The sequence below is a fragment of the Rhinopithecus roxellana genome, chromosome 19, assembly GCF_007565055.1.
Source record: "Rhinopithecus roxellana isolate Shanxi Qingling chromosome 19, ASM756505v1, whole genome shotgun sequence".
NCBI lineage: Eukaryota > Metazoa > Chordata > Mammalia > Primates > Cercopithecidae > Rhinopithecus > Rhinopithecus roxellana.
The window spans coordinates 33293366-33308180 of NC_044567.1; the positions used below are offsets into that span (position 1 = coordinate 33293366).

General features: G+C 53.8%; 1 protein-coding gene across 14 annotated transcripts in view; it reads right to left on the bottom strand.

The window, feature by feature from the left end:
* Nucleotides 1-14815, bottom strand: part of PGS1 (phosphatidylglycerophosphate synthase 1) — a 70476-nt gene that overhangs the window by 25318 nt on the left and 30343 nt on the right. For 6 of the 14 annotated variants that reach the window (XR_004054855.1, XM_030922530.1, XM_030922529.1 and 3 more), the window contains exons 8-9: nt 4743-4891; nt 139-268 (exon numbers count right to left, since the gene is read on the bottom strand). Coding sequence is in view for 11 of the 14 variants with exons in the window: in XM_030922530.1 (XP_030778390.1) it covers nt 149-268; nt 4743-4891 (269 nt within the window). In the remaining 3 variants the exon portion in view is untranslated. Of the gene's footprint in view, nt 1-138; nt 269-2456; nt 2683-4742; nt 4892-14815 lie in introns of those variants that run through there. The other 8 variants (XR_004054857.1, XR_004054856.1, XM_030922526.1 and 5 more) reach the window with 4 other exon arrangements.

Consider the following 14815-nt stretch of genomic DNA (forward strand, 5'->3'; position numbering starts at 1 on the left):
CCCTGAAGACGCTGCTCTGTGTTTAACTGAGAAAGGGATCAAAGAGTCCTCTGGGAGCTCTGGTTGAGTCAGAACGACCACCTGCCCCACCCGTGAACTCCCGGGAAAACCGTGCTGAGACGATGCTAGAGACAGCACCTGTCTGTCCTCAGAAGAAGTTCTTGATCAGTGGAGTCACCATCTTCACCCACAGCTTCACCTGGCGACTCGGCTGCTCGAAGGTGGCAGAGGACACCACCCCTGACCTCAGGTAGAGCTGCTCTTGCTCCTGAGGAAGAGGAACAGACAGGAACAGTGAGGAGTCCCCTCCAGCACCACACCACATGGCTGGCTGGCCCTAGCCCAGCCCCTCAGGCCAGCCTGGAAAATCCTGACTTCCCATGTCTACCTGGCCCCGAGATTCCCAGGGTGCTCTGGTGGCAGGCAAGGCCAGGCCCTACAAGTTGCCACTGTGACACATTCCTCAGAAAAGCTAAGAAGCTGTGTTCCTAAAGACTTTTAAGGGCTGGGCACAGTGGCTCAAGCCTACAATCCCAACACTTTTGGAGGCGAGGCAGGAGGATCACTTGAGCCCAGGAGTTTGAGGCCACCCTGGGCAACACAGGGAAGACATCGTCTCTATGAAAAAAATCTAAAACCTTCGCTGGGTGTGGTGGTGGGTGCCTGTCGTCCCAGCAACTTGGGAGGCTGAGGCAGGCGATGGTTTCCGCCTGGGAGGTCAAAGCTGCAGTGAGCCGTGATGGTGCCACCGCATTCCAGCCTGGGTGGCAAAGTGAGACCTTGTCTCAAAAAAACAAACCAAAAGGCTTTTTTAAGACCAAGACATGTAAAGGACTCTAAATTTCTTCAATTTAGAGATGAAGAAATACAACTGGTGAAAAAAGTTTAAATGTTCACCCTCACTAAATGAGATAATGCAAATTTAAATGAGGTATTTTTTAAATGAGATAGTTTTTCTTCTATCAAACTGGCACAAAGCTGTTTTGTGATGTCATTATCCCCCACGCTGATGAATGCTTAGTGCTGAGGGAAAGGGGGACAAGTCGTCTTCTAGAGTGAGCTCTGGCAACAGGAATCAAGCATCTTAAAAAGCTCCCTTTGCAAGAGTTTACCACAAGAAAATCACTATGCACTAAGATTTTTATATACAGATATTTATCATAATATTTGTAACAGGGAAAAACTGGAAACCACCTAAATGTCCAACAGCCAACTTGCTAACAACTCATATGACAAACCAGCATTCACCACGAACTTACTAACAACTCGTACGACAAACCAGTTTTTGCCATGAGAAGAACGTTTACCTATGGGAAAGTGCCCAGAATTGGCAGGCAGAGGAAGCTGGACACGAAATACACGTCCACAACAGAATCGTCATCTGATGCTTAACGCTCTGCCTCTCCGTGTGCTGTACACAGAAGGCAGGCAGCTAATCACCACAATGGCTTGCTTCAGTGGTTTTCCCTGCATGAAAGGGTTTCTTTCCGCTTTTCTTAATTTTTATAGTGAACACTTGTTAATTTCATATTTTAAAACAGGTTTAAAAACATTTATATATGTTGCCAGGCGTGATGGCTCATGCCTGTAATCCCAGCCCTTTGGGAGGCCAAGGCGGGTGGATCACTTGAGGTCAGGAGTTCGAAACCAGCCTGGCCAACATGATGAAACCCCATCTCTACTAAAAATACAAACATTAGCCAGGTGTGGTGGCATGCACCTGTAATCCCAGCTACTCGGGAGGCTGAGGCAGGAGATTCACTTGAACCGGGGAGGCGGAGGTTGCAGTGAGCTGAGATCGCGCCATTGCACTCCAGCCTGGGTGACAGCAAGGCTCCATTTAAAAAAAAAAAAATTTATATATGCTCTGCCTGAAATGGTGTTCGGGATCTCTGAGAAGCTTCTCTCATAAGAGTCTACCCTCCAAATGCTCTCTCCTCAGTGGGGTGCCTGGCAGTGCTCACACAGTCACACCGTGACTCTAGCCCTCTCTCCTCCACTGAGTCTCCAGCGCTCTCCTCGGTAACGTCCGGGCCACACCTACATCCACCTTGTCATGAGGACCACGGGTGATGACCACAGAAGCACAGTGCCAACCACAGGACAGCAGCAGCGGTGGCCTGTGCCACTCAAAGCAGCACCCTCCCTGCTCAGGAGGCTGGGAGTGAGCCCTGGCAACTCCTCTATCCCAGGGGTGACAGGAAGGGGACACCCCACACTCCAGAACCCTACAGAATGTGGTCTTGACTTTTCCCATCAAGAGCTGGGGAAAGCCAGGCCCCGGCTTCACTTTCCCCTGCCCCCGCCCCCCTGCCCCTGTCCCAGGCTCAGTGGGTCCCATCCGCCGGTCCATGCCACGCTCCCAACTGAGCAGCCCCGCAGCCCCACGTGTCACAGACATGGGGCTTCCTAATTGCTGCTGAGGTCCCAATCCCTGGCTGGACGTGCCTGATGGAAGAGCCAGCTCTGGTCTCGGGGGGCTGGTTTGCAGGAGTCTCCACAGACCTGGCTCCAGCTTTATGTCTTCAAATGAACACCCAGCCAAGATTGCAACGAAATTCCCAGAAACACTTAGGTTTCCTCACAGACTCCACAACAGGGATGGAGAAGGAAGTCAGCTGACGAGGTTACCACGCTGTTCGAGGGAGTCTTTCTTGGGTCACAAGTGGTAAACTGTGTTCCCTGAACAAAACCAGGAAGCTTTCAGTGTTTATTGTATGTACTAAGTGTAGGGAGGAACTTCAGATTCTGATAAAAATATCTCCCCATTCCCAGTGCCCAGTGTGACTTGAATAGGAGGCCTTCCCTGAATTCCCAAGGAGAACTCCGGAGACAGCTTCCGAGAGCCAGGGAGCCCATGGTGGCTGGGGCTTTAGGGACTTTCTGGGTTGCGGGGAGGCTGGAGGCTGGGCAGTCCCAGCAGGATTTGGCATCTAGGGACTGGGCACTGCAGGGCTCAGGAGAGCAGCTGCTGTCCCAGTATATAAGCATAGGTGCAATTATCTGGAAACATATTTCTGCGTTTCACAGGCAGAGAAATCAGTCTGTCCCTAAAGAATGGAAGAACTACAGTAGCAGAGCTACCACCCTCCCACAGGCAAAAGCCCCTGGGATTCAGGTTTGGGAAGAAAAAGAAAATATCCTAAATATGTCATTTGAGAAAGCAGCTCCTAACCACAAGCGGCCCCAGCTTTTCTCAAGATCCAGGATGTGGGTTCAATGCTCTTACTAGGGCAGTGGGGGAGGACAGTCAGTACCAGGACCCCAGGCACAGGCCTGGAGGACTTGCTCCCCCCGTCAACTCAGATCCATGCAGAACCCATCCTGGGCCCTGGCCAAAGTCACCAAGGACTCTCTACCGCCCTGGCGCAGAGCTACAGTGGAAGTGTCTGCAAACAGCCCCCCGCGACTGAAGCAGAAGTCCAGGAAAGCCCACTGTGGAAAGCTGCAGGCTCAGGTCTTTCCCACTCGCCTGGCTCCAAGACCAGCTTGTCACCCTATTACTGGAATCTCTCAGCTTGTGGGGGCTTCCTCAGTCATTTGCTGTAAACCTCACTGTAGGAAGAAACCTGAGCAAACCCATTACCCCACTGGCCACCCAGAGCATGACCGCTGTCACTTCCTCTTGCGCCTGTCGTGGTCATGAAGCCTTTCCTGGCACCAAGGCCCCAATCGGTCACTGACAAGATTCCCATGCGCAGGAGGACAGATCGCAGGGAACACATCAGTGACCATTTCCTCATCCATCAACAAAGGCTCTGACAATTTTGCAACAGTTATTCCCCAACCCTGAAGCATAAAAGCCTCACAAAGTTACCATCCGATGCCTCTGGGCTCTGGCCTGTGGCAGGGTTATTGGCATCCCCAGGAATGGAAAAGGGAAGTTGGTGCCTTCCATGGAAAAGTTTTATTGCAAAGATCACAAATTCATGAGCCCAAGGCACCATCAAGGTCTCAGAAAAAAGGGTAATAATGTGCTCCCATTTCAAAAGTCTATCCACACTGTCACAGGCCATCAAATAGAGGGTCATCCAGAAGCATTCACCAACTCCTGGTAACCTTCTTTTATCTCCTCAAAGAGAAAATACGCTGCTATTATACAAAGGAGGGCCGAAACCACTGTTGAACCCTTTATTTTTTGAGATGAGTTTCGCTCGTTGCCCAGGCTGGAGTGCAATAGCACAACCTCAGCTCACTGCAACCTCTACTTCCTAGGTTCAAGCAATTCTCCGGTCTCAGCCTCCCGAGTAGCTGGGATTACAGGCACCCGCCACCACGCCCAGCTACTTTCTTGCATTTTTAGTAAAGGTGACATTTCACCATGTTGGCCAGGCTGGTCTTGAACTCCTGACCTCAGGCGATCCACCCGCCTCGACCTCCCCAAGTGCTGGGATTCCAGGAGTGTACCCCCGCGCCCGACTCCAATGCTGAACCTTTGAAGAGCTGACCCTTTTTCTTAAAAGGGAAAGGTCCCAGGGAGAAAATGGTGGCCTCCTCTAGTGCAGAGAAAGAAAAAGTCCCCAGGATGTGGGGTGCGAAGCGTCTGGGAAGTCACAGGCACGGTCTTCCGAGGCTCAGCCACCCATCACTGCACTCTTGGAGACCCGGAGACTTTCTTGCTCTGCTCTGAGTCTCACTCGTTGCCTCAGGAAACAGCTCTCAGGGCAGCCCCATAGCACGGGCGAGCCTGGGCCCCAGCCACACCCTCGGCGCCCTGGGAAATCCCACTTGCCACGACCAACCTGGTGAAGCTGCTGCTGCAGGGCCTGGTTCTCTGTCACGATCGCAATCTGGGCCTCCAGGTCCCGGTGAACTGACCTGTACCCAAAATTAGGAGAGCCAATCAGCGTGAGACAGGGCAGGCTGCTCCCTGCCAGGTACAGCCAGAGGCCTGCGGGGAAAAGGAAACGTGCAGACAGGAAATGAGCACAGCATCTGCCAAAGTCCTCTCCACAAGCTGCTGCAATCTAAGAGAAAGGCAGCCCGCTCTGGGTGCCTAGACACGAGGGGCGGCTGCAGAGCGGCGGACAGGCCACACCAGGACTCGCTCTTCCGCCCCCACCCCGGCGCGGCAGGAAGCAGGAACCCAGGATCGGGGCGCAGTCTCAGCTCAACTGCTAGTCTTTGCTTCCACCACTCACTCCGTGGCCTTGTGTCCCAAGCAGGACGAGAAGCAGGCTTTCCCAGAGGAACATGGTGACGCCGCCCGCAGGACTGCTCTCATACACCCCTGCCCAGATGCCCACTGAGCCTCTCCCCAGAGAGCTCAGGGCCTCAAACCCCACTCTGAACCGCCTCTGCACATCCAGACCTGCTGACACTGCCTGCTAAGCTCAGGACCCGCACTGGCCATCCCTTCCTGTGAGCACTGAGAATCCTCAGACGTGCTTCTCAGCAGCAGCCACCTCAGTGCGCAACATGGCAGACGGTGAAGGACAACCACGCGACCCAAGCCAGCAGATGTGGGGTTGTCACGCGGGGTGGCAAAGGTGGCTGGTAAAAACAGGTCTGCCTTGAAGGCTGGCTGCCTCACCACAGGTCCTGGGTAGGCCATCTGTGCCCTTCTGACTGAGGGACATGCGAGTCTCCCAGACCCAGCCTCCCTATTTCAAGTTGCTGAGGCACCAAAACCCTGTGAGGACAAAGGGGGTTCAGGCTTGAGACCTCTGCCATCACTGCCCCCAGGGCCCAGGGACTTCCTGGCTGGACAAGGCAATGGAGGAGAAAGCTAAAGGGCCCTGTAAGTTTCTGTCACACCCAGAGAACAATATCCCCTTTTGCTGGGAAATGAGCCAGTCAGTAGTATTACAGCTGGAGAAAAAGCAGGACACGGGGTATACCGTGTGGCAGGGGGAGCCACGCTACAGGGACATTTCTGTAATAAGGCCACAGGCGTACTCAGAATACTGACGTGTTACCTGAGATGATGACAGGCACAGTTCTGTGGCCCGTTCCACACCTTCCCAAGGTCCAGGGCCGATTCCCACAGCCCAGCCCCCATCAGAACTACTTCTACAAAGGCTGTTACCAAGACCTAGCATCCCAAGGACACATGCTGCCTGAGATGCCCTTCCTCCCACAGGGCACCCAGGCTCGGCCTGAGCTCAAGGCTTCCCTCCGTGCTGCCCTTCACTGGCACTAAGAATGCTTCTCCCAGAAACTCCTGCCTGATGTCAGTGTGAGCAAGTGTGAGTGGGGGTGAGAAGGTAGTGAGGGTGAGCAGGTAAGGAACAGGGGTGAGCGGGTGTGAGCAGGGGTGAGCGGGTAAAGAGCAGGGGTGAGCGGGTGTGAGCAGGAGCAAGCAGGTTTAAGTGGTGTGAGCAGGTGTGAGTGGGGGTAAGAAGGTAATGAGAGTGAGCAGGTATGAATGAGGGCGAGCAGGTGGCCCCGGGCTCCTCTGGGGTGCCCTGCACTAATCCCAGCATCCCAGAGTTGCCCCTCCCCATGGGGTGTCGAGTTCTCCCCCACTGACACGCCCCTTTCAAAGGACCTGCACAATCGTCATGGTCAACACAGTACGCAACACACACCAGGCTCCTAAAATAGCAAACGGTTTCCTAATCTTCACTTAGAGCAAGAGCATTTCCAAGAATATCTTGGGTAAGAGGTGACGAGGCCCTGCGCTTGTTCCTGTAATGGGCTCGTCTCCACCCCTTCAAGGACCACATCAAAGCCACTTGCTGGCCTGTGTGCATGGCGCCATAAACAGGACCGCTCCGCTGGGCCACTGGCCATGCAGGCCATTCACAGGACCACAGGTGTGGGCAGGCTGCCCCCTTCCCCTGGCGGCTCTGATCCAGATGGCTCACGCTGCCCAGGTTGGTCCAAGCAGAACAGCACTCGTGGCCCCTCGTACACACAGCCCCCTCCCACCCCCTCTTCCCTAGAGCATGGAGCTGGCAGAGACAAGGCGCAAGGCAGGCGTCCGCCAGCCTCCGGCCAGACACAGGGGCTTCCTCCCACCTGCCACTGCTCATTCCAACTTTTCTAATGACAAGATCAGCCTCTTAAAACACTGGGTCTGTTGAGTGTGACTTGTCCGGCTCTCCCGAGCCCATGGAGGGAACAGCGACGGTGATGAGGAGGAAAACCACACGCCCACATGGGTGATGAGGGTTAGGCTGCTCTGTGTCACGCCACTATGACTCGGTGTCCACCCCACAGCTCCTAGACCACAGAATCTGGTGGAGAAGGTTGGAGGTGCATGGTTCTACACATACTTTTTATTTGCCAAATCCACCTAAGCACTGTCTCGGTTCTTTATGAGGCCACCTAGGGGCCAGCGCTCAGAGGCAGGCAGGCCACCTCCAGTGCACAACTTCATCAACTGCTTCCCCATCTACTGCTCATTCCTGACCCCAAGATAGACTGTATATATATTTGTAGACAGTCTCTATATCTGTTTCCCATATAGAAAGAATGAGGGTTTTTCAGCAGGTGAGTGCCCAGGATTAGAGAGGTAGCTCAGCTTTTAACCTACCTGAGACTGCCCATCAACTTCCCCGCCAGACTTATTTGCACTGCAATCTTTCTCCATCAGAAAGAAAATAACGACCACAGGCCAGCCTGATGCCCTCTGGGGAACCCTAAGGAGACAGCATGAGTCAAGCACCTGCCAGGTCCAGAGATGCCACAGGGTGCTGCTGCGAGATGCCCATACCCCAGCATGCCCCACAGGCCAGGGCAGCTGGGAACAATGGTTTTTCAACATTTCAGCTCACAAGTCAGAAGTTTTAGCCATTGGTCTGTGCCCTGAGGACAACTGAGAAGTTTCCAACTGGGGAAGGGGAATCTAAAAGCTCTTTTGGAGGTCAAGGCTGCAGGGAGCTAAGATTACCCCCACTGCACTCTAGCCTGGGTAACAGAGAGAAACACTATCTCCAAAAAAAAAAACAACAGAAGCCCTTTAGGTTCTGTTTCATCTCCCTCGTTCTAGGCCTGAGCAGTCTGGAGCTCCGGTCAGACCTGCACCACCAGTCAGGATGTCAGGCTGTGTATACACAGGGCTAAGACTATCAGGCCTGGGACTCACTGTCGGGAAATCTGTTTCCCAGTACAAGGCCATAAACTGGTTATCACGCCCGACTCTTCATCCCAGGGCCTGACCTTTGGGCCTGACATCTTTACAATTCCAGGAACCATCCGATTAGGGAGATCTGCAGCAGGAACGATAGCCTGAAGAGGGAAGAAGCAGCCCTCTGCAGACCAAGTGCTTTTGGGAGGGGACTGACTGCTGGCAGTTCATGGGGCAGAGAGAGATGCTGCAGCCCTGGGTGCCAGAGAGGGCAGGGTGCAGGGGAGGCAAAGGCGGCTGCTACTCCACACTCACTATAAAGCAAGCGTCATGGAGACACCAGAGGAGGACCTGGACTGGAGTTGGGACTTCCGCTGCCTCCCAGCTCTAGGCCTCCTCTTCAGAAAGGACGCCTGCCCCTGCTCTTCTGCAAAGTCACTCTGCCCTGCGGAAGGCTGATCCGGGCCTCAGCACTCCTGGCCTCCATGGCAGCGCTCCCTCAGCACTCGCAGCGTGACTTCTGAGCTCTTTCCAACAGGCCCTGCCCACCCTCCAATCTCAATGCCTACCACTCCCAGCGCCCCTGCTGTTCTGCAAGCCTCGTGTGGTTGAGAGGCTTCTCATTTCTGTCCCCTCTGCCAGGACACTCCGGCCCCAGATGGTGGCATGGACGCTCCTTCTTCACTCAGGCCAACTGCCTGAGTCCGAGTGTCTGCTCCTCAGAGAAGCCCTCCCAGAGCCCCCTTGTAACAGACCCTGCAGCAGCCTGGAGCTCTCTCTTGCTCTGCTCTTCGTAACTCATTCCCTGATATTTGTAGAGATGCATCTGCTTATTATCTGCTTTCCATCAAACTATAAGCCTTAGGAGGGCAGGGAGTTAGTCTGTCTGGTACCCAGTGATCCATTCCCAATGTGCCGAATGATGCCTGGGACACAGTTGGTACTTGTTAAATATCTGTTTGAATAAAATAAACAAACTGAGAATAATAATGTCTCTCCCCAAAAAGGTCAAATTAAGTGTTAAAATAGCTCTGAAGGCCAGGCACAGTGGCTCACCCCTGTAATCCCAGCACTTTGGGGAGCCAAGGCGGGCATATCACAAGGTCAGGAGTTCAAAACCAGCCTGGCCAACATGGTGAAACCCCATCTCTTACTAAAAATACAAAACTTAGCTGGGCATTCTGGTGCGTGCCTATAATCCCAGCTACTGGGGAGGCTGGGGGAGGAGAATGGCTTAAACCCAGGAGGCGGCGGTTGCAATGAGCCGACTTCATGCCACTGCACTCCAGCCTGGGTGACAGACCAAGACTCCCTCTCAAAAAAAAAAAAGCTCTGAAGTTTAGGTTTTACTTTATTTTATTTTGAGACAGAGTTTTGTCTTGTCACCCAGGCTGGAGAGCAATGGCGCAATCTCGGCTCAATGCAACCTCCGGCTCCTGGGTTCAAGCAATTCGCTCGCTTCAGCCTCCTGAGTATGTGGGGTTACAGGCGGCTGCCACCACGCCCAGCTAATTTTTGTATTTTTAGTAGAGATGGGGTTTCACCATGTTGGCCAGGCTGGTCTCAAACTCCTGACCTCAGGTGATCTGCCCACCTCTGACTCCCAAAGTGCTGGGATTCCAGGCTGTGAGCCACAACTGCACCCGGCCTCTTTTGTTTTGTTTTGTTTTGTTTTTGAGATGGAGTCTTGCCCAGGCTGGGGTACAGTGGCGCGATCTCAGCTCACTGCAACCTCTGTCTCCCGGGTTCAAGTGATTCTCATGCCTCAACCTCCCGAGTAGCTGGAATTACAGACATGCGCCACCACACCCGGCTAATTTTTGTATTTTTAGTAGAGACAGGGTTTCACTGTGTTGGCCAGGCTGGTCTCAAACTTCTGGCCTCAGGTGATCCGCCCACCTTGCCCTCCCAAAGGGCTGGGATTATAGGTATGAGCCACCGCGCCAGGCCTCTGCAGTTCTAAGACAGAAGTGCACGAACATTTTAAGAGTACATGCATGAACATGTACTCCTCCCTCAAGCGCCCCCACAGTATTCTGCAATAAATCTCACAGGATTCTCAGACTCCAATAAAAACACGGAGAGGACAAGAAGACATCATAGTCTTATCCTTGCAGGATAAGCGCTCGCCTGCTCTGACGTTAGTACAGCTCTGAGAAACTGTAAGGGCCCACAGGCTGATGCGTGTGCTCAGCCTGAAGCGAGCAATTTGCAACGGCACAGCACCCCTACCACACCCACTGGGTGCCCAGGGGAAAACCGCCCCACGTGTCCCCTACGCAAACAGGGTGGGGCCGCTTGCCTCTCGCCATCAGTTCACCTTTGGGCAGAATGCCTACTGGCCTATCAGAAAGGCAATAAAAATAGTGACATTCTCACAACCATTAACAGACTTCCCTGTCAGCATGAGCCAGAAATCTCTTAATCCAACACCCGGCTCCGCCCTAGCCACCCACATTGTGTTGTTAACGCTAGAATACTGCATCTAGAAGAAATTGAATTCAACATGTTAAAACTCATTTTCTGATCTTCCTCATGAAATGCACGCTGGAGGGCAGAGCCCATGTCCCAGCAGATGGACACAGCCTGGTTCAGCACAGCGTGGCTCCTGCCTGAATGTGATAATGGGATGGGCACCACCCGCTCTGTCCCTTACTTCTCCACGGAGCAGAAAGATGGAGACATGAGAACTGGCTTGACACAGTTCACACTCAGCCTCCCCTGGAGCTGCCTCTCAAGACCTGGAAGTGAGCTTACTGGCACCCAGCAGATACCACACTTTCAATGGCTGACAAGGCCAGACTGCTTCTGCCTGTACTCCACCCCCGACCAGGACCAGGTTTGGAAAGGAAAGCTCAGCACCCATCCCGATGTGTCTGCAGCAGCACAAAGCACTTCCTGTTAAGAGTCCAAATTCGGCCGGGCGCGGTGGCTCAAGCCTGTAATCCCAGCACTTTGGGAGGCCGAGACGGGCGGATCACGAGGTCAGGAGTTCGAGGCCATCCTGGCTAACACGGTGAAACCCCGTCTCTACTAAAAAATACAAAAAGCTAGCCGGGTGAGGTGGCGGGCGCCTGTAGTCCCAGCTACTTGGGAGGCTGAGGCAGGAGAATGGCGTAAACCCGGGAGGCGGAGCTTGCAGTGAGCTGAGATCCGGCCACTGCACTCCAGGCCGGGCGACAGAGCGAGACTCCGTCTCAAAAAAAAAAAAAAAAAAAAGAGTCCAAATTCTACCCCAGCTCCCAGAACCTTGTCCCACCACACCTACTGGGCGAGGAGCGAGGGCCAAGCAACAGGAAACTGACAACCATGAATCAGAGGAACTGCCACCTGCCTGAGATCCAACCCATGTGCCCACCCAGCCCCACCTCCCATAGCCAGGGCAATGCAGGTGAAGAGGCCGGGCAGTACCTTCCTTCACGACCAAATCAGTGCAACAAAACTACCGGGAGCAAGGCCAGAAACACAGCACCAAGGGATCCAAGACCCCCACCCCACTCCCTTCTGCCAATCTATTCGCTCAGGGACGTGCAGTGGCACTCGGCCCCCACTGTGATTTCAACCTCCACGCACCCCACCAGGCGTCTCACCTGGCCTACAAACCGTACGGTTATTTTACAGAAAGTCAACCACAAGCCCCATTCCCCGTGTCCTCCTGACAATCCAGAGCCATCCCCTGACTGCACAGGAAGGAGATTAAGCCAGGCCCCTCAGCTGTGGCCACAGGTAAACGTGGACTCAGAACCAAGCTTCTAGACTTCAAGTCTAGTAATCTCTACGCCAAATCACACTTGTATGACTTCTCCTGAGTATTCTAAATAGGCTCCCTTTACAAAAATCCAAATAAAAACTAAATAGATAAACCATATTGCAAAAGAAGTCTCTAGTGCATGCCTTTAAATAGTTAAGGGTTCCTCTGGTTCTTAGAAACAGCTCAATTTATTGAAATGTGATAGAGATACACGACAGATTGACAGATAAAATATGTTAAGAAATCAGCATAGTACGCAAAAGAGATGTATCAGGCTGTTGAACGATTGGCAGATGGTTATCACACAAGAATCTTTCCAACAAGGCATCTAAGCAACTGTCAGACAGTCCTGGCAATACTTGACAACACACAAAACACTAAAGAAAAAACGCCAGCCCTCTGAATTTTCTGTCATCAGACTGCACTGAAATCCACTGGCAGCTGCTGAGCCACGGGGTCATTTCACATGAGAAGGTGCCTCTTCCCCCCACGCTGCTCTTCCTTGCATCACCACACTCATGGGGCCACTAGCAAGTTCAACATAGTCACTCTGCAAAACCTCTTGCTGCCTGGCTCCCAGAGGAGTGCTGTGCTGACAGTAGAGTGCTATCTGAGGGGCGAGGATCTGGAATCCACAGAGTCCTGGCTTACCCGCCTCTGCCCGAGGGCTTCTAGGAGCAGGAGGAGCTGAGATCAGCCCAGGCCTGTCCTACAGGAGCCTGGGTGAGGGAGTGGAAGTATCAGCGCATAGCGACCGGCAGGAATTTTCTGGGGCCCAAACACAGACACACCCAAAGAGGCACATAGCCTGTACCCAGCAGGCGCCTTGCAAAGGGTAGACAGTCAGGAAACGGTCCACTGGGCCAGCCATCCAAATCCACAAGCAACCTGCGGCTGCCCACTCATCTCTCAACCTGGCACAGGCTGCCCTGGAGGAAGTGACCACCAAAAGAAGGGCCTGAAGAGGTGCTGACTTAAGATCCCACTGGAGACACAGCCACTGAGCAGGGAAGGACCCTCACCTCTCACTTCAGCATCAAGTGACCTCTGACCTCTGGTTCCTGGCTTTAGGATGAAGGCCCTCTGCTCAGCAGCAGCCCCCTCCACGCACCATCCATCCCTCACCCACCTCTGCCAACTCTCCCCTGTATCCTATCCCCCACACGGGCACATGCCCTGGGATCCAGCTGTAAGATCATCCCCAATTTCCCACTAGTCCGGCACTCCTGGGTTGCAGGGAACGCACCCCACCCCCCCACACACACCCCACCCCCCCACACACACCACCCACACCAGGGCAGGAGAGAGGGAGCGGCAGAAGCACACCAGTCCGGGAAAAGGCAAGACGCACTGGAAAAGCAGGTTGGGTGTTTCTGTTTCAGCGGTAACTGGGGAGTCAGCTCACGTTTATCAGAGCCGCTTCAGGGAAATAACCGGTGGCAGAGTCAGAAGCTACAGGCCAGGAGCCCCCCACCCTCCAGGCTGAGTTAAGGGGCCTCCTCATCGTTCCAGCACAGTGCAGTTGAGGAGAGCAATGCCTAGTCACTCCTCTGCAGCTCCCCAGCACACAGCAGTATGGGTCTGAGGCCTCCCCAAAGGTCAAAGCTGCCCCACTGGCCAGCTCTTTCAATACCCCATCCCTAGATACTGTTGTTATTCCCAGAAGTAACGCCAACCCAAAATTACTTTCCACACCTGCCACAGGCTGGGGCCACCTGCCCTGAGACACTGACCTCCAGCCTGGTTCAGCCACCACACATGCCAGGATGGGCCCTGCAGGACAATGTGGCAGTCACTTCCCGCACCAAACAATGCCACCTGCCTAGACAGGCCTGTGGGCCTCAGAGCAGCACATGGGAAGCGCTGGACAGGCCAGAAGCTTCCCATTCCAAGCCGGGAGAGTTTTTAAGGCCAGGCATGAGAATCTACTCGGGGTGGTTTTCAAACACCACGGTGGGTTCAATCCCCACAGAGCTGGACGAAGGTCTAGGGGAATCTGGGCTTCAGTTTGTGTGTGTGTTTGTTTTTTTTTTTTTTTTGAGACGGAGTCTCGCTCTGTCGCCCAGGCTGGAGTGCAGTGGCACAATCTCGGCTCCCTGCAAGCTCCGCCTCCCGGGTTTACACCATTCTCCTACCTCAGCCTCCCAAGTAGCTGGGACTACAGGCGCCGCCACCACGCCCGGCTAGTTTTTTGTATTTTTTAGTAGAGACGGGGTTTCACCATGTTAGCCAGGATGGTCTCGATCCCCTGACCTCGTGATCCGCCCACCTCGGGCCTCCCAAAGTGCTGGGATTACAGGTGTGAGCCACCGCGCCCAGCCAGCTTCAGTATTTCTTACAATGCACCCCCCCGTTGAAAAACATTGGTTTAAAGAAAACAAAAACCAACCACCTAAGCACTGGAAGATCCTCAAGTCTCAACAACACAGGTGTGTGCCCATGGCAGTCCACAGCCTAGACCCCACCCGCGGAGGCCTCCCACTCGCTCAGCTCCTCCGAAAGCCACTAGGACCACGACAAGAGAATGAGCAAAACAGGCCTCTAGACTGCCCAGGGAGAAGCTAGAAAAGCTGTGGGCTGTACTCATGGCGCAGGGGCCTCCAGGTGCCATTTCCCCTTCTCTAGACAGCCTAGCTCCAGGGCTGGGGGTCCCCAGTGTCAGAGAAGAGTTATGGTTCCGCTGCTAGAGGCGGGCACCCTCCCAGCATCAAGAGGCCATGGGGTAAGCCCACTGCTAAGCACAAGGTTTCCGGCATGTTGTAACCATGTCTCGGAGAGCTGCCCCTGGGATTCTGCCCCATTTCGGCTGTTCTGCCAGATACCTGAGAGGGATAAACATACAACGCAGAGTGTGACCCTCCTCCTACCACCCACCACCAGCAAGACTGTGTACAGAGCCTTCATTTCCTCAGCTATGGGGAAAAAGGGCAGACATTGGCATAAAGGGAAAAAACCAAAGGCAACAGTGAGGAAAAGACAGGAAAACTGGGTTGCTGATGCCAAAACAAATGATCCCTAATGAATCCTCTTTCTCCCTGAGAAAGGCACTG